The following is a 26,147-nucleotide window of genomic DNA, read 5'->3' on the forward strand; positions in this document are numbered from 1 at the left end:
CATTCTCTGAGCTCTAGCCCTGGTGTTACTTAAGTGCCTGAGCGAAGTCCTTATTTTATAGTTTATTAAACTAGCCTTTTGATCAGTAATTATTCCTTTTAAAACAATTTCAAAAACTGATGATTCTAGATATAGTCCTTGTATTTCATCTATATTAAAAACACATAGTTATGAGCAGAACCTTGTATTAGTGTGATCTCAGGACAACCAATTAGAATTTGTGTGCATGTGTAGATATGTATATATTTTAACCTAGCCATCAATTTTATTTCTGCTTTATGACCAGAAAGCAATCAGACTTCTGTCCGAGGGTTGGATTCTGCAGTAACTACCCATTCTACCACATCTCTGAGATCTCTGTCAACTTCTGCAGAATTTATGCTTCTGTTTTAAAAAAGGAAATTATGTTTCTACCTGGTCTAGTTGTGGAGATTCTCTTGGGTGTCAGCAGATACAGTATTCTTGTAGTGTGCAGGCAAATCAAAGCAGTAACTCTGAGAGGTGGCAACTTTGGCATCAATGGGCATCTTAACTCTAAAGTCTAAAGATAACAGTTTAAGAGTGAGCACTAACTAACTGGTTCTGCTGCTCATTTTCCAGAAATAGCTATCAGCTCTTGATTGTGTGTAGGGTGGAGTCATGCTCCTATTGCTCCCTTTTTGGAGGCATTTCAAAGTGTGCTTTGCTGAAACTTTTAGAAGCTAAAGTTTAAACTCCAAATCAATTAAACCCATCCAGCTAGCGTGGACCAAAGAGTACTTTTCATAAGAAGTAGTGTGTGAATAATTCTTTTAATTTGGAAAAGTGTCCCATTGTAGGGCATTCATAGCTGTTGGTACTGCACAGTGGGATTGAAAGCCATACTTGAACTGGAGAGAGATTTTTTTAGTGTCCCTAATTTATATCTATTGTCATCCATGTTTGGCAGTCTAAGCCATTCACAAATCTTCTACGCACATATCATTATTTGTTCTAATTGCATTTCTATTTGGAATAATTTCATTTTATTGTTGTTGTTGTTGTTGTTATTAATAATAATAGTAGTAGTAGTAGAATCTCTGGTATTTTTATAAAGGAAAGGAAAAAAATACCACCTGTTCCTGATTATCCTGATCTTTGTTTTGTTTTACATTGGCTGATTCCAGTGGAATGGTTCCCAAATGATACCAATATGATAGACGAACTAGATACTCTTCTTCCAAATTTCTCTTTAATATTAGATGACTATAAATTAGTTGGTTAGGTAAACCTTTTTCATGCCTTAAGGTAATAATAAAGGTTTTAAAAATAATATATTTAACAGCAATCTCTGTGAAAGCTACCTCCCCCAATTTAAGATTTTTCCTTTTATTTATGGTCCTTCAGGCAGATTACTGCCCATATAAGTGATCTCATTCCAGCCAACATCAGTTAATTTCATGAATAAGAATTTGAGACACCATATCAAATTTCTTAATATCCACGTGCCACAACTGTTTCTGTCCACATGCCACAACTATTTCTTTCCCCTCACCTAATAACTTTGTGAAATTATTTTTAAAAAAGCAGTGTGACTTGTCTCAGTGCTCATTGTTCATGGTTCTGCTACTCTGTGATAGGGGTGTGCAAAGCTTCAGTCACTGATTCGATTCAGAGAAGGTTCAGCCTGATTCAGAGGCCTAATCACCGAATCAGAAATGCATTGGGAGACCAAAAAACCCCTCCAAATCGATTCAGAAAAGATTCAGAAAAAGATTTGGAGATTCGAAAGGCAGTTTTTTAGGGTAACAAACTGAGAAGAGGAAGGGGGAGCAGGGGGGAACGACTGGCATCTGTAGCTGGCCAGTGACTGTGATCTTTCCCTGAGTCCCCTTCCAATCATAGTGCTATGGGGGAGGGATGTAGAAACAGCACATAGACCTCTGTCAGCAGCCTTTCTGTCCTTTTTGTGAGCTGTTTTTGCCTGAGCACCAGGAAGATGCCCTGTTACAGGCTACCATCCCTGCTGTTTTCATCCTGCTGTACCTTAACACACACACACACACACACACAGTCACACATGTCACAAGTTTTGCTTTCAGAAGCTTGAGGTGCAGTTTCCCAGAAACCCCTGCACCTATCTCCTTGAAGCCTGGCAAGCCTCATGCCCTCAGAATGGTCTACCATGCCTGCTGTTTTCACGCCGCTGCGCCTTAACACACATACAACATGAGTTGTGCTTTCAGCAGTTTGAAGTTTCCCAGAAACCCCTGCACCTATCTCCTTGAAACTTGGCAGGCTTCATGCCCTCAGAAGGGACTACCATTCCTGCTGCTTTCATCCAAATCTGCCAAAAAATGACAATGTTTTAGGTATTTCAGTGATTCCCCATTATAGTCTATGGCCGAATCACCGAATCTCTCCGAATCAGTGCCGAATCTTCCGAAGCCGATACAGCCGAATCAATTCGGGACAGTGATCCGAATCTCAGAATTGAATCACTGTCCTCTGAATCAGCCGAATCTGAATTGAATACTTTCTTATTCACACAGGCCTACTCTCTGTAGTTTTTCCCTGTTCCTACTTTGTAGGCGAATTACAAGCAATTTAGTTAATGCCTCAAATTTTGGGCTGTGAGAAAATTGCCTGTTTCTGGTTTAGCTTGTTTATAATTTTAGGTTTCTCAAAAGGGCAAATACTTCAGAGATGTTCTTGTGAATTCTTAGGAGCATTGGGAAGAATAACTGGTGATCATAGAAATAGAGAGAAACTGTCAAAATCTTTGCCCTCTTTTGAGATTTAGGATGGCATCTCATCTTATTAGGTTACATAGAGTTATAGAACCCCTACTCCTACATCATCCTTTAACCACCCCCGCAGATAAATACTGTTTCTCTGCATCATCAAAATCTCTCAGGCATAGTTGCAGTGAGCTATTCCAAGACCAGCTAGTTTAACTTGCCTACCATACCTAATCTTCCAAGTTCTGGTTTAAAAGAGGCCAAGTTACAACTTGAGGAAAGCTGTCATGGAAGCAGTTTGAAGACTGAGATACTGAGCTTGACTTCACACCATCTCTGCAGCTACTGATACATATCCCTGGATTATTCACTGACCCATGCTGATGTCGCAGATCTTGGAAAATTTATCAGCTTATCTGTCTGTACCCACCTCTACTTCACTTCAGCACATCCATGATTCCCTCTTGATCAGTGTCCTTGAGCTCTCCCACTTACTGTTTTGTCTCTGAATGCCAGTGACAAAACACCTCTGATTCATCAGACTGAGGATTCATAGATGCCTCACAAAGTATGACTGGGATCAGAGCATGCATTGGTTAGCTGGTAGAACACTAGTTTCTATTACAGAGCTGCATAAGAAATCTTATGAACAGTTAAAAATTAAAAGATGTTAGCTGAATTTGTTAGTGTTTTTTTTATTGATAGTACTAAATGTCAAACAAATGAACTATTGGGAGCATTTACAGGATGAGAGTATCAGGAAGCTTATTTTTTAAAGGAGAAAGAGGAGGTAAGGACAAAACCTGGACATTTTCCTCGCGTCTGAGAGGTGAAAGGTATCATGGAGTTGCAGGCAAACACACATCATCTGTGCATGGCCACTTTTGCTGTAGAAGTCACAAGGCTTTAACATGCTGGAAAAGGAGTAGACATAGACCAGAAATGAAACCGGTAGGAAACGTGTTCCAGAAGTCTGCCTTTTCTCAGCAGCAGGAGAATAACCTCGTACAGCAACTCTGTAAGGAACCTATATGTCACTCTTAAAATGAGATGACTATCTCAACTCTGAGAAATGGGAATAGGTTTTGAGGACTTGTAAGAGATTTGGAAGAGTTTGAGACTGGGGAGAGAGAGGCATATGCCTCATATGCACACAAGCTTATAAAACAGGTCAATAGGAATTTATCGTGTTTAGTAAGAGGCAGAGAATATGATTTGGGTACCCAAAAGAGGGATTCATCATGTGGATATGGGTAAATTTTTAGTGAAAACTACTAAACAGGAAATACTTGGTTTCCGAAGGGAAACAATAAATAGGAGACTTGCAGGGCTTCTGTTCCTTCAGATCATTTCAGCCAAGCTGCAGGCAATATTTCCAGAGAAGATTTTTTTATATTGAAAACAGGTTATTATATTCCTTCAGGACAAACATATCTGGAGCTGACCGGCAGGATTTAATGGATTAGATAGCTGATAGTCAGGGTTTCTAACAGCAGTGATGTTCTAGTAGGTGGGTTTGACATGCAGCCAGGGACATTACCCAAGTTGTGATTTCTTTTTTTTTTATTGCTGGTAGCAGAAGAAATCCTTGGGCTCGGCTTTGGACTTTTGCAGATTCTTAGATAGTAAGGTTAAGAAGGGCCTGTTGTGACCCTCAATCTGACAGCCTGTTGTGAACAACTTCCCATGCTGGTGAATCCCCCACAACACTTGGTAGTTGTTCCAGTGACTGCCATCACCATTATAAAAGTTTGCACCTTTTAATATGTATTCATCTAGCTTCAACTTCTACTCGATTAATCTTCTTATACCTTTACCCGCTCGATTTGAGAGCCGATAATCAAGTTTTGTTATCTATGTAGGAGTATAATAGTCAGTCCTTAACCCAGTGGTTTTCAACCTGAATAGGGTCAAGGCAGCCCACAGATAATCCCAGTTTTTAGCTTTCACTTATCTTTGGAGTACAGAAAAATTATAGAACAGTACTTCTGTTGCAGAGAACCAGGGTACCATGGTACCCTAGCTGAGAATCATAGCCTTAACCTTCCCCTCCTCCCCCCCCACTCCTATCCCCGCCCTGCAATGTTTTGAAGATATTCTTTCTTTACTACACTTTACTGAATGCAGTGGTGCATTCAGGCTCTTCATCTATGCAGCTCTCATCCTGCTCTGCTGTTCTGAGCAGCTATGTCATTTATATCTCTGGCTTTGCTTATATTGGCCTAAGCTCTCTTTACTTATATTGGACTTAAACTTCTCTACAAGTTTGGCAGTTGATTTTACAGAATATTCTACTCTTGGGTTTGGTCTTTCATACTAAATTTTGAAAATTAAATTTCCTTTGAACCTCCACTCTTGTCCCATAACTTTTGATCAAATGAATAGCTTTGTGCATATATACACTCTTGTGGGTGTGTCTACACATGCATTTCATCCTGGAGTAGTTTATTCATGAATACACATGCAGAGACTTGGGAACAGATTTGCTGCTCATGGCAGCAGTCTGCTCCTGCCCCTGCCAGCCCTGCAACAGCCCCCTACAGCAGCCAGGGGAACTCTAGGCTCCCCCAGGTGCTAACCCAGGGGCTGGCAGGGAGCATGGGGCCAGGAGATGGCTGTCTCCTGGTGGGGGCTGGGATATTGCTCCCTGCCCCCAAGGAGTTGCCTGCTGCCAGGGTGGGCATCACCACTGGGTGGAGACAATGTCTCCCTGCCCTGGCAGCAAGGAGCTCCTGGCCCCCGCTTCCAAACCAAGTGCAGGGGTCACTGGCAGATAAGGTCATGGGGCTCGGACTTGCCCCTGATTGGAACAGTTCCCAGCCCCCTGCTCCATGATCGTGGGGCAGGGGCCAGAGAGCCTGTTCCCTGCCCAACTCTGCAATCGTGGAGCTGGGCAGCAAACAGGCTCCCCAGTCACCACCAGCGGATCCTTATTTCCCAGCACCAGCTTTACAGTCATGGTGGGGGGATGCTGAGAGATACTTATCTTTCCAAAGTTCAGGCTGGGATATAAGGATCTACTAGCACTAGCCCCTCAACTGCTGGCACTGGGAGATAAGGATCTCCCAGCCCTCCCTCCCCCCTATGTGGCGAAGCAGGGGCTGAGAGATAAGGATTTCCCAGTCCCCGCTCTCCAATCACAATCTTGGAGTTGGGGGCTGGGAGCTCCTTGCTGCTGGGCAGGTGGACATAGTCCCTGCCCAAGCTTCGGTGGCTGAGCCTCCCTTGACCGCAGGCAGCTTCTCGAGGACAAGGAGCAATCTCCTGCCTTCTGCTGCCCGGCCGACTAGGAAGGAGCAAATTTGCTGTCAGCCAGGTGTCTACAAGAGCACTACTGTGCCGTAACTAATCACAAGTAAATTTGCTACTTGCATTTTCAGGTAGCACATTTACTTGTGATTAGAACAGTTTACTGCACAGTAAGTGTGTGCATGTGTAGACGTGCACACTTACTGCACAGTAAACTGCTCTACTGAGCAGTAAAGAGTCTTGTGTCTTGCCCAATATGTTCTAATTTATAAGCAGAGCTGGCAGTTAGGCCTTGCCTAACACTTGCCATTATAAGATCTCCTTTTGGTTTCTTATAACTCTATTCCAATTTAACAGTTTGTGCAAAAAATTTTCATCATGGGTGCATGTTCCAGGCTGGTTTTATTTCCTTCTGTTTCAACAAAAATTGGTCCTTTTTGAAAAGGGAAGAACAAGCTGTTTTGCAAATATATTTTTTCTTTCATATAGCTATAGTGACTTTTTGCATTGGAGCAGGGTCTGCAGATTTTGGAAGTAAGGTCACTTGGGAGCAGGTGTGGGTTGGTTTGTTTGTTTTTACTTTGTGAATATCCATACAAACCTGGGCAAGTTACAGGGCTCTGAAAACCCGTATCTGTGAATGCCCTGTAATCTTTTGTTTAGTTTGACAGACAAACTGCCTGTGCTGACAAATTCCTGTACAGGGTTGCTGAGGCTAAACCTTTCCCAGCTTTTTCAGAACAGGCAGCAATAAGTTTGTGTCTTCAGTGGTCAGTATTTCCCCTATTCACACTGAGGCTATAGAGAAAAGGTAATAGCCTTCTTACAGGGTGTAGGGAATTATTAGAATATATTCTGTTCCAGAACTTTCTTTGGATCCCTGGGCTTTAGCCTGTCAGCTGTTAAATCTGCCAGCTCTAGTTATTGGTTCATGGAGAATAACAACTTATTACTGCTAGCAATTATTCCATTACATGATACAGCTCTTTACTCTGCAGCCCACAGGGTGCATGTGGGCCCTAGTAGCATCTGTCCCATTGTTGCAGAGCAAAGTGACTGGGGGTCTGCGCAGCCTGCATGGCAAGGGCAGTGGGCTGCATGCTTCTGGCACAGCCCATGTGGTGGAGGGGATCATGCAGGGGAAGGCCGAGGCTCATGTCAGTGTTGTATGTGGTCCCTGGTTGTGTGCTGGATTTGGAGAGCCCTACTTTAACAGAACCCAGCTAGAACCTTGTGTTCAAACTAAATAATACGCACTCTTTTTTTTTCATAGGGGAGGAGGAGGTTAATTATGGCAATGAACTTCTGAGGCAAGTAATGGATTCTCCATCTCTTAATGTCTTCGGATGAAGACTCAAATGCCTTTTTGGATTCCAGTGGTCTATTGTGAAAATGTGGCAGTCTTAACTGCAATTCACTTCTTTTTTAATGGATTTTTTTTAAGGAATTGAACCCAGGTTTGCTAGAAATTCGAAAAAAATATCAAATCTGTCTTTAGACCTCTTAGGTGTGGGGTGGCCAACCCAGTGGCAGGCATAGGTGTTTTGTTTGGCATGCAGCAGATCCAGCAACAAGTAGGGAGAACAGTATAAATAAGGCAGGGGGGAGAGAGCAGAGCAGGGGAAGAGAATCAGTGGCACGGCTTGCTTTGTGGCAGGCTGACCAAAAAGATCAGTCCCCACCGTCTTAGATTGAAAGGTAGCTTCTTACTAACCATTCTAACCCATGCTTAGGTTGCATTAAAAAAAGAGGTTACAACTGAAATTGTCAAACTTATGATTTTAGGCAAGATCTTATCAACTGCTCAGTTTAGGGACATTATAATGGTGAATAACCCAAGCTGAAACCCTGTCATCTTTCAGCCTCACCATTTTCCAACTTCTCTCCACTACAGACAACCCAGACAACTGGTCTTTATGCTATCTCCTATGTACATCCTTTAAATTTTCCTGTGGTACAGTTGTTAGCAAAGATGATGCTGAAAAACAGATGTCCCTACTGGGGCAGAGTTAAGGTTGTGGTTGTGCTACTAGAGACCTGTGTGCCTGAAGTTAGGGAGTACAGGACAAACAGTGTTGTAAGATGAAACTTTTAATGTAGTCTGATATATAGGTTTTATGTTAAGTCTGTTAAATAGAACAACTTTAAATGATGCATAATGCATAATTTCCCAGGATGTTAGATTCAATCTTCAACACTTCAGTGAATCATTTCAGAAATAACAGGAATCTTCACCAGAGTTCTGTGACAGAGAGCCTCTTCTTTGTGAGAGGAGCTGTAGCTGTGTCAACATTTTTGCTCTTGGTTAGTGATAAGTGTTATCAAACTCAATACAGAACAATTGGGAATGAAATCAGAGTGATACAGAGGTGGCACTGCCTGTTTTTTTTCTGTTGTTTGAATTAACTTTATGGGCCTCTGATTTAACAGCAAAGAGAAAGGACCTCACACTGAATTTAATTGTGTATTTAGACAAGAGGTCCTCCAAAGGAAGTGTTCGACTTCATTGGGATCTACTATTTGTTACTAGATGCGTGCCTGTTTGTCGCTGTTTCTTCTGACTTTTTTTGGCAGACTTGCTTCTTTGTACTACTGTACACTTTTGTATTATTGTTACTTAGGTACCATGCTTCATGTGAATCTGTTTGGGGCTTAGAAGTAAATTGGCCTACAGTTGGAGCTACAGATTTGGCTAGACAGATGTTGTTCAAATCAGTTAGTTTTTCAGAGGCTGATGTGATGCCAAAGCCATTGGTGCAATGAGATGCACGTGTAGTCATGTCTGCTAGAGGGAGGTCTGATAGAGGCAGATCGGCAACTCCATAACTTTAAAAGGGAGTCCTTGTCAACACAAACGCAGCAGAACAACATCCCCTCTTCGGTCCGTGACTAGAAGAAAGACAGGAGAAACCACTTTGTACCAGATGGTGGTTCCTTTAAAATGAAATGGGTCTGTGTTAAGTCAATTCTATCCAGCTCAGTTTACATCATATATTGTGCAGAGGACACATTTGGTGCATCTTGTCACATTTTGCTTTGTGCACAAAAGCCTGCCAGTCAGATGGATACAAATGAACCAAAAATAGCCAAGGGAGAAAGGAGTGGTCTAAAAGGCTTTCTGCCCCTGTATTTAGCCAGGTCACCAGTCCAGCTATGACCCATCTCACTGGTGACCGGTGACCAAAAGTAATTATCATTTGATGGCTGTTTGTTGGATAGTCAGTCATGAAATCAGTCCATTTCTGTGTTTATACAGAACACCAAAATGACTGTCACAAGGGATACTAGTAATTATCTAACTCAGACACTTAGAACTTTCTATCTGTAGTCTCAAAATGTACCAGAAACATTGCTTCTCAACATCTACACTTGCCAACATGTGACAGAAGCAAATGAAATGTGTAGCAAATAACCAAAATGTGGAACATTTGTGTTTTGCTGCATATCACATTATACTTCAATTATTCAGTTATCAGTGGACTTAGGGTTAAGAGCATGCACCACAATTCAAGGTAAACCATTACCATAATGTTGTAATTAACCTCTGAACGAGTATTTTAAAGCCAGAAAATTGAAAGTTAAACAAAGAGATCCAAATGTGTTTAGATTTAGAAATGTACTGTGAGATAATCTAAACAGCCTTATCTCTGCCCTATAGTGACACCATGAGGAAAGAAGAAAAAAATTAATGCATCATTGAATCTGTTACTGTAACCATTAAAATGCTGTACCCATTTCATTTTGCTGCATGGAAGCATTTTAATGGTTTTAGTACTTGATTAGACATGGCCTTGTGGTTCTTGGCCCAGCGTGTCCTGCTCTAAACCAAAGGGAAGGAAGGTAGAGACTTGGATCTCTGTCTTTCTGACAAGACATTGTTCTGGCTTTGTTGCTGCAGGACAGATTAACTGATTATCCCAAGATGTAGAACATGGTTTTAAAATCCAAAGCACCCAAAGGCTTGGTTACTTTCCCCATTTTGCAGACAAGGCAGCTAATTTTATAGTAACTTAATGATTGAGGTAAGACCAGAAACTAAGTAATTTGACTCTCAGCCATTTCTAGCTTCCTGTTTCAGAACCATTGGAGATCTCAGACAGATAGGGCAATAAAAACTAACCTTTGCTTTCATCCCCAATGGATCTTTAGTCTCCAGGCCTATCCAGTAACTTCTTACCAGCATTAGCCTCACTTGAAAAAACAAAAATAAACTGGTTTCTCACCTCTGGCTTTGATAACTTGTATTGATTCTTCTTTCTGTCAAAATGATAAGCAAGTGAAAATATTTTAAATTTATTCTGATTTCATTTTTAGGTGCCTGAGCATGCAGAGCTTGGTTGGATTTTTGGGTGTTTTACTAGTGTGCCACGTTTACGACGCTTACCCCAGTGGAAGGTAAGGTTTATATCATCAAGTAGAAGGACATTTAAGGGAATTCTAAGAGGAATAGTATTGTTCTTCTTGTATTACTTTCTCCTGTCTGTGGACTACAAACATTGTGTCCTCCATTCTTGCTAGATGATGAAGTAGTCATTTGCTTTTACCACTGCAGGAAAAAATAACTTCATTTTAAAGGTTTTTCCTTAGGAGGTGTACCTATATCAGGGGTAGGCAACCCCCAGCACTCATGCCTTGCAGAAGGGGCCAGGGCTGCGCTGCCACAACAAGGATTGGGCCCCTCGCAACTCCCCTGCCATCTGCCCCTGGCATGCCAACATCTTACAAGTCAAGGTTGCAGGGTTTTCTTGGTACTCTGCCCAAAAACATTCCCAACCCCTGAACTATATATTATGACCATGTTGCTGTGAGATGCTAAAAATACTATTTTAGCAGAGGCTACACAAGCTATTCGATTATAAATTGATTTTAATCCATTTATCAAAATGCTTGAAGTTGAAATTTCAAGGCTAACAAAATGCTGAATGCAAAAAGTACAACAGAACATTAAGACTGAAAAACTGAGCCACCTCAAATAAGGAATACTCTTGTGCCAGGAGATAGCCAATTTGTTTGTTTTATAGCACAGTAGACAAATGGTTTGCAAATTTAAAAGGATATTGAAATAAAAAATAATAAATTTGGGTAATACTACATCTTAAAATGTAGCGCTGGGGGCTGCATGCCTGGCCCCCAGCACAGGGGCCTGTATCAGGTCTCTTGGAGTCCTTAGAGCCAGCAACATGGTATCATGTGGGCTGGGGTCATCCACTGGAGCCAGATGGGAGTGTTAGCTTGGGGCCAGTACCACCCCCTGGGAAGCAGAGCTTGGAAAGGATAGAGGGGTTAGTAGAACAGCTAGGTAGAAGGGCTCAGAGATAACTCTCCCCTAAGTGGCGTAACTTTAAGACCCTGAGAAGGTGCTTAGCACAGTTTAACACCTTTAATATGTAAACACATCCATCTCAAATACCTTTAAAATGGTTTAAAGGTAACCTGTAACATCTTTAGATGCTAAAGGTGCTCAGAACCTTTCAGAATCAGACTTCTGTATTTTAAGTGTCTGGGTATAGGTGGAAAAGAGAGAGCTGGGTAAGGGGTCTGGTCAGATAAGAGCATAATCAGATAATGTGTATCAGAAATACATTATTTTCTTAACTGCATGACAAAACACAGGTTCCAGTTTTTTGCCTATTGCTTACATTATAACAAACATTGATTATCTGTATACTGGTTAGGTGCAAAAAACACCTAACTGCTAAGACCTAGACTTTGTAGAATACCTACTTTATAATATAATTGCCCTTTAACTCCCTTTAACTGCATAATTGGTGAACTGACTCGGAACCATAGGAACTATCAGTTTCTTGGCTAACTAAATTATAGATAAGGTTATCTGAGAAAAAAGGTGAGGAGACTGAATGAGGTGCCAGAAGATTAGTGCAGGCTCTTTGTGCAGTTATTTACAGTTGTTCTTACAGAGTTTAAGTGTGGTCTCCCCTTCCCCCCCCCTCCCCCCCCCCCCCCCGGCTATGCACTTAAACAGGGTATACTTGTAGTTTAAAGTGAAGAGTAGTAAATGGCTACTCAAAAAAATATGAATTTCTACAGATTAGTTTATCCAAATGATGTGCATTCCTGGAATTTTAAAGGAATTCACTGTTAAACGTCTGAACCTGTGGGGAGTAGTATGGATTTGCGGAAAAAGGTTGGGACCAGGAGAGCTGGATGCTATTCCCAGCTATGTCTCTGATTTTCCTCATGATAGTAGTAGAGTAGTCCCTTCCTTATGTCTGTTTTTCCATGTGTAAAATGGAATCCCTTTTGCATCCCTTTGGTAACACACTTTGAGAGTCATAAAAATGCTATATAAGAACCAGGAATTATGGAGATTATATTATTTAAAAATGGCATGATACCTGGGATTTGAAAAAGAAGAGTGATTCTAGCAATTGCCTTCTTACAGGTCTGCTATTTCTCCCTACTAAAATAACAGTGTACACATCTATATATGCGTTTTAATGCACTGTAGACTATTTTACTGCGCATTATAGTGCCACATCAAAAATTGTGCTAATACAGTGATATGCAGTAAATATTGGCTAGTGCGCATTAAGTGTCACTTAAAAAAAGTATGCTTTCGCTGCTGTGCAGTAGGGCAGCCTAATGCATATTTATTTAGCACCTGACATTAGAGGGCATTTGTACACGTGCTCCAGGAGTAGGGTTGGGGGGGGAGGAACGATTTAACTAGAATGGCTACGAAAGCTGTTCTAATTAAAATGCCCACGGCATCTCCTGTGTCAACGTCCCAGCACTTCAAAATGGCGGCGGGAGTGCTTTATCTACAGTGTGCTGCCATTTTGAAGCATGGGGATGCCGATATACAAGATGTGGGAAGTTGCTGGAGCACAGTAATTGCCACGCTCCAGCAGACTTGATTAATCGAGTCTGCTCTGGTGCACTAGAATTCCAGCTCATCAGATCAACCTCCCTACTCATGTAGAGGCACCCAGAGGTACTAAATTTAACTACATTAGTAAGCACACATTAATGAACATGTAGCTGCGCCCAGTGAGCGCTAAAGTGTGTGAACATCTCTATAGTTGTGGCTTTCAAATTTTTTGATTTCACAGTCTCTCTCACACTGTGAAATCTCTCACACTGGACCTATGCGGTGCCCAAGGGGCCCACAGATCACAGCCTACCTCCTTGTTAGTTCTCTCACCAGCCGTGCCACAGAGATGGCCATGTTAGCCCTGCAGGCACTGGCTCCATAACAAAAATATCATAGTAGCATTCACGTGGCACTACACTTGAATTAATTAGCTCTGTCTCAGAATATGAAAGGTAGCATTAACAGATCAGCCTAATTCTCAGCACAATGATGGTTCTATAGAAACATTTCTGGGGTTTGTTGATACCTCTTCCAGCTCCTTCCATATACCTGCCTTTGCAGTCCACCTATGGCAATTCTACAGCCCACCTATGGATTTGAGAACTACTGGTCGGTTGAGCAATAAGAAATATTTGGTATTGACAAAGAGCAAATTCTGGGTGTATTTTTTGCTAGAGTTACATAGTAAGTCAAGGGACACATTTGTTGTAACCTACTACCAAGTATATCAGCATTTTATTTTGATTTTTGTAGTCAGGTTTTGACATTATTGGTCAAGCACATGATTTCCCTTTCTTCTTGTTTTATAAACAGATAAAGAATACCAGCCAAAATAACGAAGGAAACGTTGGTTTGTTCATGTATCCCGTGCTTCAAGCTGCAGATATTTTGCTATACAAGTAAGAGTCAGAATGTCAGCTTACAAGAAATCAGTTGATCTGTGTTGTGGACAGTTTGCAACAACAAATAACTAAAAGGAGGTGAAAAACTCAAAAGGATTAGGAACAGATTACAGCTTTCTGCTTCTCAGTCATTGGTAAAACCCTAGCCAAGGGATAGAGACTGAATATCAGGTCACAGAGAAGTCATTAAATGACACTGTATTGAAAATGTGGTTGGTTACCTCAGAAGTTCCATAGAATCATAGAAAGTGAGGGTTGGAAGGGACCTTAGCAGGTTATCTAGCCCAGCTCCCTGCTCAAACCAGGACCATTCCCAGCTAGATCTTCCCAGCCAAAGGATGGAGCTTCCACCACCACTCTGGGTAACCTGCTCCTGTGTTTTACTACCCTCCTAGTGATAAAAATCTTCCTAATATCTAACCTAAACTGCCCTTGCTGCAACTTGAGACCACTGCTCCTTGTTCTGTCATCTGCCACCACTGAGAACAGTCTAGCTCCATCTTCTTTGGAACCATCCTTCAGGTAGTTGAAGGCTGCTATTAAGTCTCCTCTCAGTCTCTTCTTCTCTAAACTAAATAAGCCCAGTTCCCTCAGTCTTTCCTCATAAGTCATGTCCCCTGGCCCCCTCGTCACTTTTGTCACCCTCTGCTGGACTCTCTCCAATTTGTCCACATCCTTTCTGTAGTGGGGGGCCCAAAACTGAACACAGTACTCCAGATGTGGCCTCACCAGTGCTGAATAGAGGGGAATAATCATTTCCCTTGCCCTACTGGCAACACACCTACCAGTGCAGGCCAGTATGCCATTAGCCTTTTTGGCAACAAGGGCACATTGCTGGCTCATATTCAGCTTTTCTACAGAGCTGGTGCCCAGCCAGTCAACCCCCAGCCTGTCCTGGTGCATGGGATTGTTCCGTCCTAAGTGCAGGACTTTGCACTTGTCCTTGTTGAACCTCATGAGATTCCTTTTGGCCCAATCCTCCAATTTGTCTAGGTCACTCTGAATCCTAGTCCTGCTCTCCAGAGTATCTGCTACTCCCCACAGCTTGGTGTCAGCTGCAGACTTCCTGAGGATGCACTCTATGCCATTTTCCAGGTCATTGATGAAGACATTGAACAAAACTAGTCTTGGGACGAACCCCTGGAGCATCCACTTGATACCGGGTGCCAACTAAACATCAAGTCATTGATTACCAGGGATCCTGGTTTTCCCTGTTAAAAAATCCCAAATTCTCTACTAAAACCCCCCAAATCCTTGGTTAAAATTAAAGCCCCCTCTCCCCCCCAGCCTTGCTGGTGCCCCTGCTCCCCCAGCCCTGCTGGAGGGGGCCCCCAGCTGCCAGGAGTACAGACCCAGATCCGCAACTCTCTGCCCCTGCTCCCCCTCTTCCTGCGGGCTCAGGCGGGGCAGCTCCCTGCAGCTGCTTGCACTCCCAGGGGGCAGTGCGGACCCGTGCCCCCCAGATCTGTACCTGGGCAGGCTCAGGCTGAGACTGCTGCCCAGCTGGGTGGGGTTTGGAGCCCAGGGCTGCAATACACAGCTACAGGGCTCCAGCGGGGAGCAGGACAGGGTCGCAGGTGGCTTGTTTGGGGGAGGGGAAGGGCCAGTTCCCTGCTGCTGCAAATGCTCCCAGGCAGGGGAGACCCACCCCCATCTGTACCCAGAGCAGGCGCAGGCTGCGGGCTTGAGCTCCCGCCCTGTTTCCGCCCCCCACCAGGAACTGGAGCCAGCAGGAACGACCCAATGCAGCTGGGAACAGCAGGGCTGCACAGGGATTCCTTGTCACTGCAAGCATCCCCCCCCCTGGCCTGGGGGTGCACCTCCAGTGCCTATTGCTGCTTTGAGGGGCACAGCCCTGTGCTGCTGCCTTACTGCAGCCCCACACACAGGAGACACATTGCCAGGGCAGTGTGGGGGAGAGAAGCAGCAAGGAGGTTTTCTGCATGGCTGGGTCACAAGGGGAGAGGGGGTGGCAAGGAACAGCAGGCCCCCTGCTCTCCACTGTTCCCTGCTGCCCTTCTTCCCCCACCCAGTGACCTGGTGTGGTGGGGAGCTGAGGAGCTGTACAGAAAATCTCCTTACTGCTTTTTGCCCCCCCACTGCCCCAGCGACGTACCTCCTGTGCGTGGGGCTGCAGTGAGGGTAGCAGCACAGGACTGCGCCCCTCAAAGTGGCAGCAGGCACAGAAGGTGCATTGCCAGGGCAACAGGAGGGTGAGAAGCAACAAGGAGGTTTTCTGTGTGACTCTTCCACTTTCTGCCATGCCGCATCATTGAGGGGGGGGAGCAGGCCCCCTGTTGGCCACTGTTCCCTGCCACCCTGCTTCCCCCATTCCACGACACAGCGTGGCAGGGAGCAGAGGAGCTGCACAGAAAACCTCCTCACTGTTTTCTCACCCCCAGCTGCCCTGGCGATGCACCTCCTGCACGAAGGGCTGCACTGAAGGCAGCGGCGCAGGGCTGTGCTCCTCAAAGCAGCAGCAGGAGCCAGAGCAGCGGGGGGCAGCTCACAGTGGCAAGGAATCCCCACACAATCCCGCTGTCCTGAGCCACACTGGGTCGTGCCCACCAGGCTCCGGAGGACTCGGGGGAAGGAAGCAGGGCGGGAGCTCGATCCTGCAGCCTGCACCAGCCCTGAGTACAGATCTGGGGGGCGTGGGTTTCTCTTGCCCCCCGGGAGTGCACGCAGCAGTGGGGAACCAGCCGTCCCTCAGACGAGCCACCTGCAGCCCCGTCTTGCTCCCCGCTGGGGTCCTGCAGTTGTCCACTGTGGCCCTGGGCCTCAAGCCCCACCCAGCTGAGCAGCAGCCCCAGCTCTGCCCAGCACCCTCCCTCCTTATAGGGGCCTCAGTCCCTCTCTCGCCCCCAACTTACCTGCTGGAGCTGCTCTCCAGGCTGCCTGGGGCCACAATCATGTCTATGCACATAGCACCCCCTGTCTTTCCTCCTTCTTCCCGCTCTCTGCCAGCCTGCAGGGAGCTTATTGCAAAACAGCAAATAACAAGCTTCTCTGGTAAAATGAGAAATCCACGTTTGCCTCTGGTTTACTCTGTTTTTTCCATGGGAAACATAAAATCTGGATCCCTTTTGATTACTACTCTCTGAGCCCAATGTTGCAGCCAGTTTTCTATCAACCTTGCAGTCCATTCATCCAGCCTATACTTCATTAGTTTGCCTGCGAGAATGTTGTGGGAGATGGTGTCAAAAGCCTTGCTAAAATCAAGGTACACCACACTCACTGGTCTCCTCACATTCACAGAGCAAATCATCTTAATCACAGAAGGCCATCAGGTTGGTCAGGCATGAGTTGCCCTTGGTGAATCCAGGCTGACCATTCTTAATCACCTTTTTCTCCTCCAAGTGCTTAAATGGATTCCTTGAGGATCTGCTCCATAACTTTTTCAGGGACTGAGGTGAGGCTAACTGGTCTGTAGTTCCCTGAATCCTCCTTTTTCCCTTTCCTAAATGTGGGCACTATGTTTGCTTTTTTCCAGTTATCCAGGACCTCTCCTGATGGCCATGAGTTTTCAAAGGTGATGGCCAATGGCTCTGTAGTTACATCAGTCAACTCTCTCAGCACCCTCGGGTGCATTCCATAGATTTCATAGACATATGGGGCTGGAAGGGACCTCATGAAATCATCATATCCGGCTCCACCACCGTAAGCGGGAAGTCAGCTGGGATCCAGTGACCCTAGAAAGAAATACATCTTCCTGTTTTTTTGAAGGAGTCCAGGTGCTTGCACCACCTCTCTGGGGAGTTTGTTCCAGACCCTGGACACATGCACTGTGAAGAATGTTTTTCTTATGGACTGTCTCAAGCTTCTCCACGTCCTTCCTGAAGTGGGGGGCACAGTACTAGATGCAGTACTCCAGCTACGGTCTCACCGAGGCCAAGTAAAGCAGGAGGATGATTTTCCTGGTTTTGCTTGAGATGCATCGGTGGATGCACTCCAGTTTGGTTAGCCTTGCCAGCCACAGCATCGCATTGGTGACTCATATTCATCTTGTGGTCAGTCAAGACCCCCAATTCCCTTTCAGTGGTGGTGCTAGAGAATGTAGCACTGCTGAGCCTGTAAGTATGCTGGGGGTTCTTCCTACTGAGGTGCAGCACCTTGCACTTCTCTTCATTGAAGGGCATCAGGTTTTGGCCAGCCCACCTTGAGAGTATGTCCAAGTTGGCCTGTACCCCTACCTTGTCCTGCGGTGTGATCGCCCTCCCCCATAATTTGGTATCATCCACGAACTTTGCCAGTTCACATCTGACTCCTGAATCCAGATCATTGATGAAGATGTTAAAGAGTACTGGCCCAAGTACCAAGCCCCAAGGGACTCCACTGGTAACCCTGTGCCATGTTGATTTGTTCCCTTCAAATAGTACTCTTTGGGTCTGACCCCGTAGCCAGTTGCCTAGCCATTGGACCGTATGATAAATGATCAAGGCCACAGTTCCCCAGCTTATCCATGAGGACATCACGGGGAACATCAAGGTCAAAGGCCTTCTTGAAGTCCAGATACATGACATCCACGTCATTTCCCTTGTCCAGGGCACATGTTACCTGATCATAGAAGGAGATGAGGTTGGTCAGGCAAGACCTGCCAGTCACAAAGCCATGTTGGCTGGCATTCAGCAGCTTGCCTTCCATTAATCTGGCATTGATGGATCCCTTGACAGTTTTCTCCAGGAGTTTTCCAGGGATGGACATCACACTAATTGGTCTATAGTTCTCCAGCTCCGTCCATCCCCATGGACTTGTACGCATTCAGCTTTTCTGAGTAGTCCCTAACCTGTTTTTTCAGCACTGAGGGCTACACACCTTCTCCCCAAACTGTGCTGCTAGGTGCAGTAGTCTGGGAGCAGCCCTTGCCTATGAAGATGGAAGCAAAAAAGGCACTGAGCACTTCAGCCACTTCTGTATCTTCTGTCACAAGGTTGCCTCCTCCATTCAGTTAATGACCCACACTTTCCCTGATCCTCCTTTTGCTACCAACATACTTGTAGAAACCCTTCTTGTTACCTTTTACTTCCCTTGCTAGCTGCAACTCCAGTTGTGCTTTGGCCTTCCTGACTTCATCCCTGCATGCCTGAGCAATGCTTTTATATTCTTCCCTAGTTATTTGTCCAAGATTCCACTTCTTATAAGCTTCCTTTTTGTGATGAAGTCACATACAATTACCAGTAAAAATAACACTCTTGATTTTTTTGGCCTGATTGGATAAGTCAAACTAACCTATAGTCTTTGAAAATAGGGAAGAGTCGTACAGACTTCCCTGCCTCTTCCTGTGATGGACTTGGTATATGGCTTGAGAACTTAATTCTGGAGCTTTCAGTTAGGCCCTTTACACATCTATCAAAGTCACGTTCATTTGTTTGGTTGCTTTTTGGTTTTTTAAGTTTAAAAGTAGCAGCTATTGGGAAAGCCTTCTCTGAGAAAGGAGAAGGGAAACTTCATGTGGTACCCTCTAACTAAAAATTTAGATCCCTTGCAGCAGCACAGTCCTGTTCTAATTTTCTTTCTTGGTAGATTAGAAATCAGCATTCTTTGGTTCACATTTTAACTGAGGACATGTAGAGTACTCTGAGGAAATTAAAGGTGTGCATGTATGCGCATGCAGGAATAAGGAACCAGGAGTAGCGAGGCTTCATTTTACAGAAATAATCTACAATGCAGTATTCATGGAGTGACGGCAGTAATCTCAACAGATCTAGGGATGACATTGTTAGTTGTGCATACTGTAGTCAGAAGTAACAGTGTACAGTTAAAAGGAACATTAGAAATAGCTTCATAACTGTGAGACCCATTTTAAGTTTTAGTTTTTAAAGGACAATAATAGAACCTTCAAAATAATTTCAGATACTTGACTTGACCGCCAAATACCATACTTCAGTAAGCCTTGAGAAGAACTAAATCATAATATTCTAGTCTGCGAAACTTGACTTATGCTTATAGCCAAGCATGTTATCAACAGTCTGACTGGAACCGAAAGACAAATGAAGGTGTGTGAGTGTCTATATTAAGAGGCTATATCCTTAATGACACAGCGTCTTCATATTAAAAAGATAAGAGAAAAGGAGATGTGGGAGGAAGTGGATTGTAGGGTAAGGAACAGCAGTCATGGTAAAGAATTAAGATCTGGGGGAAGAGAGAAACTAGATAAATCAAGATGAACCACAGAAAAAGGAGTAAAAAAGAAAAGAAATACATGAACAGAAGTTTAGAAAATAGTATGTGAAAAAGAAATAAAAGCAAGGAAGCTGGTTTTTTAATTAATAATAACAGCAAGCAAGAAAGAAAAGAATCACGCAGAGACATTTATGAAAGCACAGTAGGGTTTCTGTTTAGTCAGGTAACTTCAAATCTGGAACCATTTTGGCATATGGAAACATTTCTTTTGACCTGCTTAAAGTATATTGGTTATGGTAACTGATTTGTGTGTTAGTTATAGGCCATTGTGATTTCCTATGGGCTACCGTAGCTGTTTTTAGGTTGCCCTGTTAACTATTTGGTGAGGGGAAAGGGTGGGCAAATTGACCCCTGAATGTCAGCTCAATAGTTTGGGACCAGAAGGAATACCATATTGAATTGAAATTGCCTGGGAATTTGTTGTCATGGAATGTTCTTCCTTGAGTTGGAATTTGCTCAGGATTCAGTTTAATGCGCACCCCAGTGCTTACAAAAAGTGCAGTTGGTATTTAGGCTTTGGTAATCAAGTGTTGGCTGTATTTCAGTCTACCTCACATATAAGAAGGAAGGAAAGAAAGAAGTTTTTAGTAGTTAGGATGATTTAATCATGGAAAAGAAATGCCATGAGACATGGTGGATCTGTCATCTCTTGATATTTCATATCAATGCTAACTAATGAACTCTGCCGTAAGATAATACTGTCACCGACAGTATTATCTTACGGCAGAGTACTTCACTGTACTGAAAAGCATATGTAGATGCTGACGGGGCGTAAATTGCACCCAGCCAGCCAGGGCCTTGCTCCACCCTGGCTCAAATTGCTGCTATCCCAAATGCACGTGTAGATGCTGCACCTGAAGTTCATTTACTCTGGCTTGAATGGCTCTGGAGTTTATGGCTTCACATTAATTGCACGTGTAGATGCACCCACAAAGGCTTTTCTTTGGGTTAAGTATAATTGCATTTTGTGTGTAGAAAATTTGTGCTGTACTTAATTTTACTTTGAATGAAATAGGCCCCTGCTACATGTTACGTATATAACTGGTGAATCATGCAATAAATTTAGACCAGCCACAAATGCAAAGTAATTATCACTTGATAAAAATGACTCTTCAATTACATAACATCAAATTAGTGCTTGAAAATATGTAACAGCTTTATAGTTCAGGAGTCAACAACATTTTTGGGCAGAGTGCCAAAAACACCTGCAATCTCAACTTGTAAGATGTTGGCGTGCCAGGGGCAGGTGGCGAGGAAGCCATAAGTGGCCTGATCCTCGTTGTGGCAGTGCAGACCCTTCCCTACTGTCTTCCCTAAGGCACACGTGCCAAGCAAAATGCCTGTTTGTGCCATGTTTTGTCATTTGTGCTGGGGGTTACCTACCCCTGCTGTAGCTGGTTTCTATCCAGCCTTAATTTGAACGTGTAGCAGGGTTGTTAGAGAGCTACTCACCCTTTTGTATATGAGCAGTACTTAAAATCTTTCTTGTCCTTTCTGAAGAAGCAGGTGGTAGAAATCCTACAGAAGGTGAGGATGTCTGCAAAATACAAATAAACACAACTCTGCTTGTGCTATAATTGGGTATATGTTCCATTTACTTTTTTATACTTTTTGAAAGACTGTTTATTTTGCTCCTGAAGATTCATTTCATCCTACCAGAAAGAGTAGAACCAGATTGGATTAGGATCTGCTTGGATCTTTTTCCAAAAAGAGGAAAGAGAGGTTTCACTGAAATTGAACATTTGGCTCCATCTGGCCATAAAGCATGGAGGAATTGTGACAGCTTTGGGTTACATTTCAACAGAACCAGAGAGCTTTACTTAATTTTCTATATCTGTCTTTTATTAAAAGGTCAACACATGTTCCTGTTGGAGAAGATCAAGTCCTGCACCTGGAATTGGCACAAGATATAGCACAACACTTTAACAAGAAATATGGAAAATTCTTTCCAAAACCCAGAGCTATTTTAAGTAAGAAGACCTCTGACTAATAATTACTACTAATTGTTATTCATGTTTACTGGTGTTATGAGTTGAATTTGATTCAGCAGTAAGGAGAATCTATTTCAGAAACCAGGGAAAGGAGATAAATATGTGAGAGCAGACAGGCAAAACAGACAAATTGAAAAAAGGAGGAGAGACTGTAAAACTCCCAACGATGAAAGTAGGGCTCTGCAACCCCCCAGTGCAGGAATATGTAAAGTGTCTCCTGTTCCAGTCCTGGGTTCCCTGCACAGCTCTGCTACTGCCCATTCAATTCTGCTTTTTATAGGGCTGTGCCTCTCCTGAGGAGAGAACAGATTCTGTGATGTCAGTTACATAGCAGTTAACACTGCCAGTTAAAGAGCTATAAATAAGATGCATAAAACCAGGACAATTATACACTGTTTGTGCAAAATATTGTAATCTAGTGATTCTCAACCAGAGATCTGTGGCCCCCTGATGGGTTGCAAGCAGATTTCAGAGGGTCTGCCCAGGGCTGAGGCAAGTCCCAAGGAAGGGGTGGGGATGGGCTCGCCTTGTCTGGCCCCACAGGCTCCTCCTTACAGGTGGCACTGAAGGCAGGTGGGTGAGGCTCTGCACTGCTGCTTAGGTGCATGGGGCCCTGGGTCTCCCTGCCACCGAGCCCCGCCTGCTGCACCTGGGGCTGTGTGGGCAGGACTGGGGAATAGGACAGTTGTTGTGGCACAAGCGGGCCATGGAGCTTTTATATCATGCGGGGGGGGGGGGGGGGCTTGGCTCGGGAAGAAAAGGTTGAGACCTCCTGCTGTAATCAATGCTGCAAAATAACTTCCAAAAGTTTTAACATTTACTTTTAACATATATGTGTTAATTTCAGTATCATTTTTTTAACTAAAACACTGCATGCTTGATTACAGCACAAATGTTTGGAAAGCTTTGAGGAAAATCTCCACTGTCTTTTTTTGAGTTATGAGGTCATTAAAAAAACTGAATCATGCTATAGAGCAAATGACACATGTGGCTGGAAACATGAACAGTTGGGTCAGGAAGACCTGTTGCGTCTCTGTAGCAGTTTATGATCTCTAGGGAAATGTGCAGCAGAGGCTGCTAGATCTAAAGCAGCAAGGCATTCTCACCTTAGAAAGGAGTATTCTTTGCCAAAGTATTGCTATTACGCTCCTTTAAGTTTTCAAGCCCCAGTGACAAATGAGATGTTAGCCACATGGTGTCAAACAGAGAATACTGTGTGTTGCAAACTTCTGTGTAGTATCTTATGAGCAGTTTGAGAATACGCATTATATCAGTAGCTGGGCTATTTGCTGTTCATGCTTCAAATTATCTTGTCATTTTTCTTCACTGTACAGACTAATTATAAAACGGAATAAAATGATCTTTTAAGTAGGAGCTTCTCTACTCCCCTGAATATATGCATTGTCTATGAGTGCATGTACATCTGTGTTCTAGTGGAACAGGTTAAATCTGGGATTTTCAATCGGGGGTACTTTGGAAAGCCCCAGGGGGTATGCGGCAGCGGTGTGGAGAAGCCACCGGCACTTCCAGTTTTGCCAGCAGCACTTCCAGGTTCACTGCCATACCCTGCGCTGGTGGCCCTCGCTGTCCCTCTCCTCCCCCACCCCCACTCATCACCTGGCCGCCATAGGTACCCCAACCAAAAAAGGTTGAAAAACCTCTGGGTTAAATGATTCTAGTAATTAGGTCAACAGCTTGTAGTGCACTCCAGGTATAATACTTTTAGAATAGGACTAGTACAACAAGATGAATCTTGTAAAGCATTTTATATTACTTCTATGTCACCTACGTTCATATGCCCTAGTTATTTCCATAGAACGTATTGCCTTAGTATAATTTGTTAAAAAAAATCCCCTTTAGGAGTTTGGCCAGGTTTTGGATAGGCAAAACCTCTTAAGTAGCTATTTCCAAGGGGTTTAGGAGAATTTGGGGGTTACTTGTGTTGAATAGTTTCCCTGTGGTGAGGAGACTGGTCATTTTAGGACTTACCTGGAGGATAGCTTGACCTACTTACCCACCATTATGAAGACCCTCACTAGTGTCTGGTCTGTGTTTCTCAGTTTCTTTCTTCTCAGCATCAAGACCCTAGAGGGAGGAGATGGTTTAGAAAGTGAATCACCATGGAGCTTCAGCAAAAGAAAGAAATGGCTGGGGTGTTTTGGGGGGTGGGTATGAAGACCAAGGGTGAATGATCCTTGACCAAGGTGGTGAGGGAAGTGTATCTGCCAAGGCAAACAGAGACGTACTGAAAGTTGGGGTATACTCTTAACTCAAGTGTCTTACAAATATTAATGGAAGACTTGTTTGTGTGTGTTTCTAGATTCAACAAAGAAAATAAAGTCCCTCAGAGATCCAACAGCCAAGATGTCCAAGTCGGACCCTCAGAAGTTAGCTACAGTTAGCATAACGGACAGTGCAGAGGAGATAGCGCTAAAATTCCGCAAGGCTGTGACTGACTTCACCTCAGAAGTGACCTATGATCCAGACAGTCGCCCAGGTGTCTCCAATCTTGTGTCTATTCATGCTGCAGTAACGGGACTCAGCATAAAGGAAGTACTACACCAATCAGTTGGTCTTGACACCGCCCACTACAAAATGATAGTGGCAGAGGCAGTTATCCAGAAACTTGCACCAGTTAGAAATGAGATTAAGAGGCTCCAGCAGGATAAATGCCACTTGGAGAATGTTTTAAAGGCTGGAGCAGAGAAAGCCAAAGAACTAGCTGCCCCTGTGTACCAGGAAGTAAGAAGATTGGTAGGTTTACAGTAGAAATTGCTAAATAGTGATAAGCTATTTTATTTTCTATAGCAAACCTTTATTTATTTTCTTAATGATTTTGAGGGAATCTTTTATTTGGGGAAATCAGACTAGAAAATCAGAGATGTTTTGAACTACAGTCAAATGAAGACAACAAAGACCTGCAGTTTCCAAAGAAAACCATAACATCAGGACAGTGAGACTACCTAAAGAAATTGCCTATTTTTGTAGCATGTCATAAGAAGGGAAAGCAAGGTAACTGGAATGTTCTCAAACTAATCCAAACAGGAGAGAAAGTCAAACTCTTGTCACAAAACTCTATCATACACATAACCCTAAATAGAAAGGCAGTTATCCCATTAGCTTTATTGCCACTTATCCTAGGTTGAAGATGATAGCAAAATGTATTCCCAAGTAACCAGAATAAAAATATTAGGCTTTTGGAGTGGAATGTGCAGGGAATTGATAACGGGAAAAAAATGTTCACCTCTGAGTCGCTAGTTAAAATCCAATCTAGTTAAGTAATGATTTCTAGCTTTTATGAAACAAATTTGGCCTCAGTCTTGGTATACGAATATCTATATTACAGAAACCATCAAGAGCATCAAGTGAGGCTAGTTGGCATTTTGGGAAGTCATACCAAGAGCCCAAGGAGTAAACAAAGTGTACATCCTAAACCTTGCACTCTTCTCTCACTCTGAAGTCAGCCCCTGCTTACAGCAGATTCCATGAAGGGAGTTTTATGCCACAGTTTTTCGTTTTGTATTTATCCTTTGAAGCAGCAAAAATTTCTGTTCTTGTCAGTCCACTACTAGTATGAACTGCAGATTTAAACAACAAACAATATCTTCATCCTCCAGGAAGATGACAGGCTGAGAAACCAGAGAACTTTTATAAAACTCACCAGAATTGCTTGGGTATATGTTTAGCTGAATTTGGACTATGGGTTATGATAAAAAAAGCATTTTTCTCAAAGTAGTGAGAGAGAAGTTTATTGTACACAGGCCCTAATTTCTTACTAGCCCCCAAGAATGAGAGCTGCTGTTGAAAAGCTCATGGGAAGGGGGAATGAACAAAAGAAAATTAAAAATTTTTGTGATAAGTAGAAAGGAGAGAGCTATAAAATATAAAGGCAGTGTAAAACTTATACTGTACTGTCCTGAAACATTTAACTGCATCACTGCAATAATGCTTTTCTTGAAATTACTGCATTGAAATATAAACTCACATATACTGTCATTCTGGAAGCTTATACTATGACAGCTATTGCAGAGAGGGGAAAAGCTGTATCGGTAAAATATGCTTATAATATGTCTGTGTCCTGAGCAGGGAAAGATAAATAGATATAATGGAACCAAATAAACTGATCTTTTTTCTGTGTGTTTTTTTCTTCTTCTCTGAAGCATCTGTCACAGAACATTTGACTATATGTCCATTGGTAAGGATTTCTGAGGGTGATATCTTTTAAACCAACAATGCACTTGGTCCAATAAAGTTACACAAGCTTTAGAATGCAAGGCAGTCTTTATCA

The 26,147-nt window shown here is 43.4% G+C and overlaps 1 protein-coding gene and 1 long non-coding RNA gene across 9 annotated transcripts in view; one reads left to right on the forward strand and one right to left on the reverse strand.

Moving 5' to 3' along the window:
* Nucleotides 1-25,996, forward strand: part of WARS2 (tryptophanyl tRNA synthetase 2, mitochondrial) — a 95,791-nt gene extending 69,795 nt beyond the window's left edge. For all 6 annotated transcript variants that reach the window (XM_059720330.1, XM_059720334.1, XM_059720332.1 and 3 more), the window contains 4 exons: nucleotides 10,263-10,343; nucleotides 13,597-13,682; nucleotides 21,720-21,838; nucleotides 24,180-25,996. In XM_059720330.1, the coding sequence (XP_059576313.1) occupies nucleotides 10,263-10,343; nucleotides 13,597-13,682; nucleotides 21,720-21,838; nucleotides 24,180-24,628 (735 nt within the window). In that variant the 3' untranslated portion in view covers nucleotides 24,629-25,996. The remainder of the gene's footprint in view (nucleotides 1-10,262; nucleotides 10,344-13,596; nucleotides 13,683-21,719; nucleotides 21,839-24,179) is intronic.
* On the reverse strand, nucleotides 8,032-24,222 carry LOC132247677 (uncharacterized). 3 transcript variants are annotated; one of them, XR_009458959.1, is made up of 5 exons: nucleotides 24,143-24,222; nucleotides 23,874-23,944; nucleotides 21,321-21,405; nucleotides 10,172-10,205; nucleotides 8,032-8,882 (listed from the first exon to the last, which is right to left on the reverse strand). It is a non-coding gene; the product is annotated as an uncharacterized LOC132247677 (long non-coding RNA). The 3 variants fall into 3 exon arrangements; XR_009458958.1 differs by having other exon boundaries at nucleotides 10,069-10,205; XR_009458957.1 differs by lacking the exon at nucleotides 8,032-8,882 and having other exon boundaries at nucleotides 9,802-10,205.
* Nucleotides 25,997-26,147: the final 151 nt, after the last annotated feature.

This window comes from Alligator mississippiensis, chromosome 1, assembly GCF_030867095.1.
Source record: "Alligator mississippiensis isolate rAllMis1 chromosome 1, rAllMis1, whole genome shotgun sequence".
NCBI lineage: Eukaryota > Metazoa > Chordata > Crocodylia > Alligatoridae > Alligator > Alligator mississippiensis.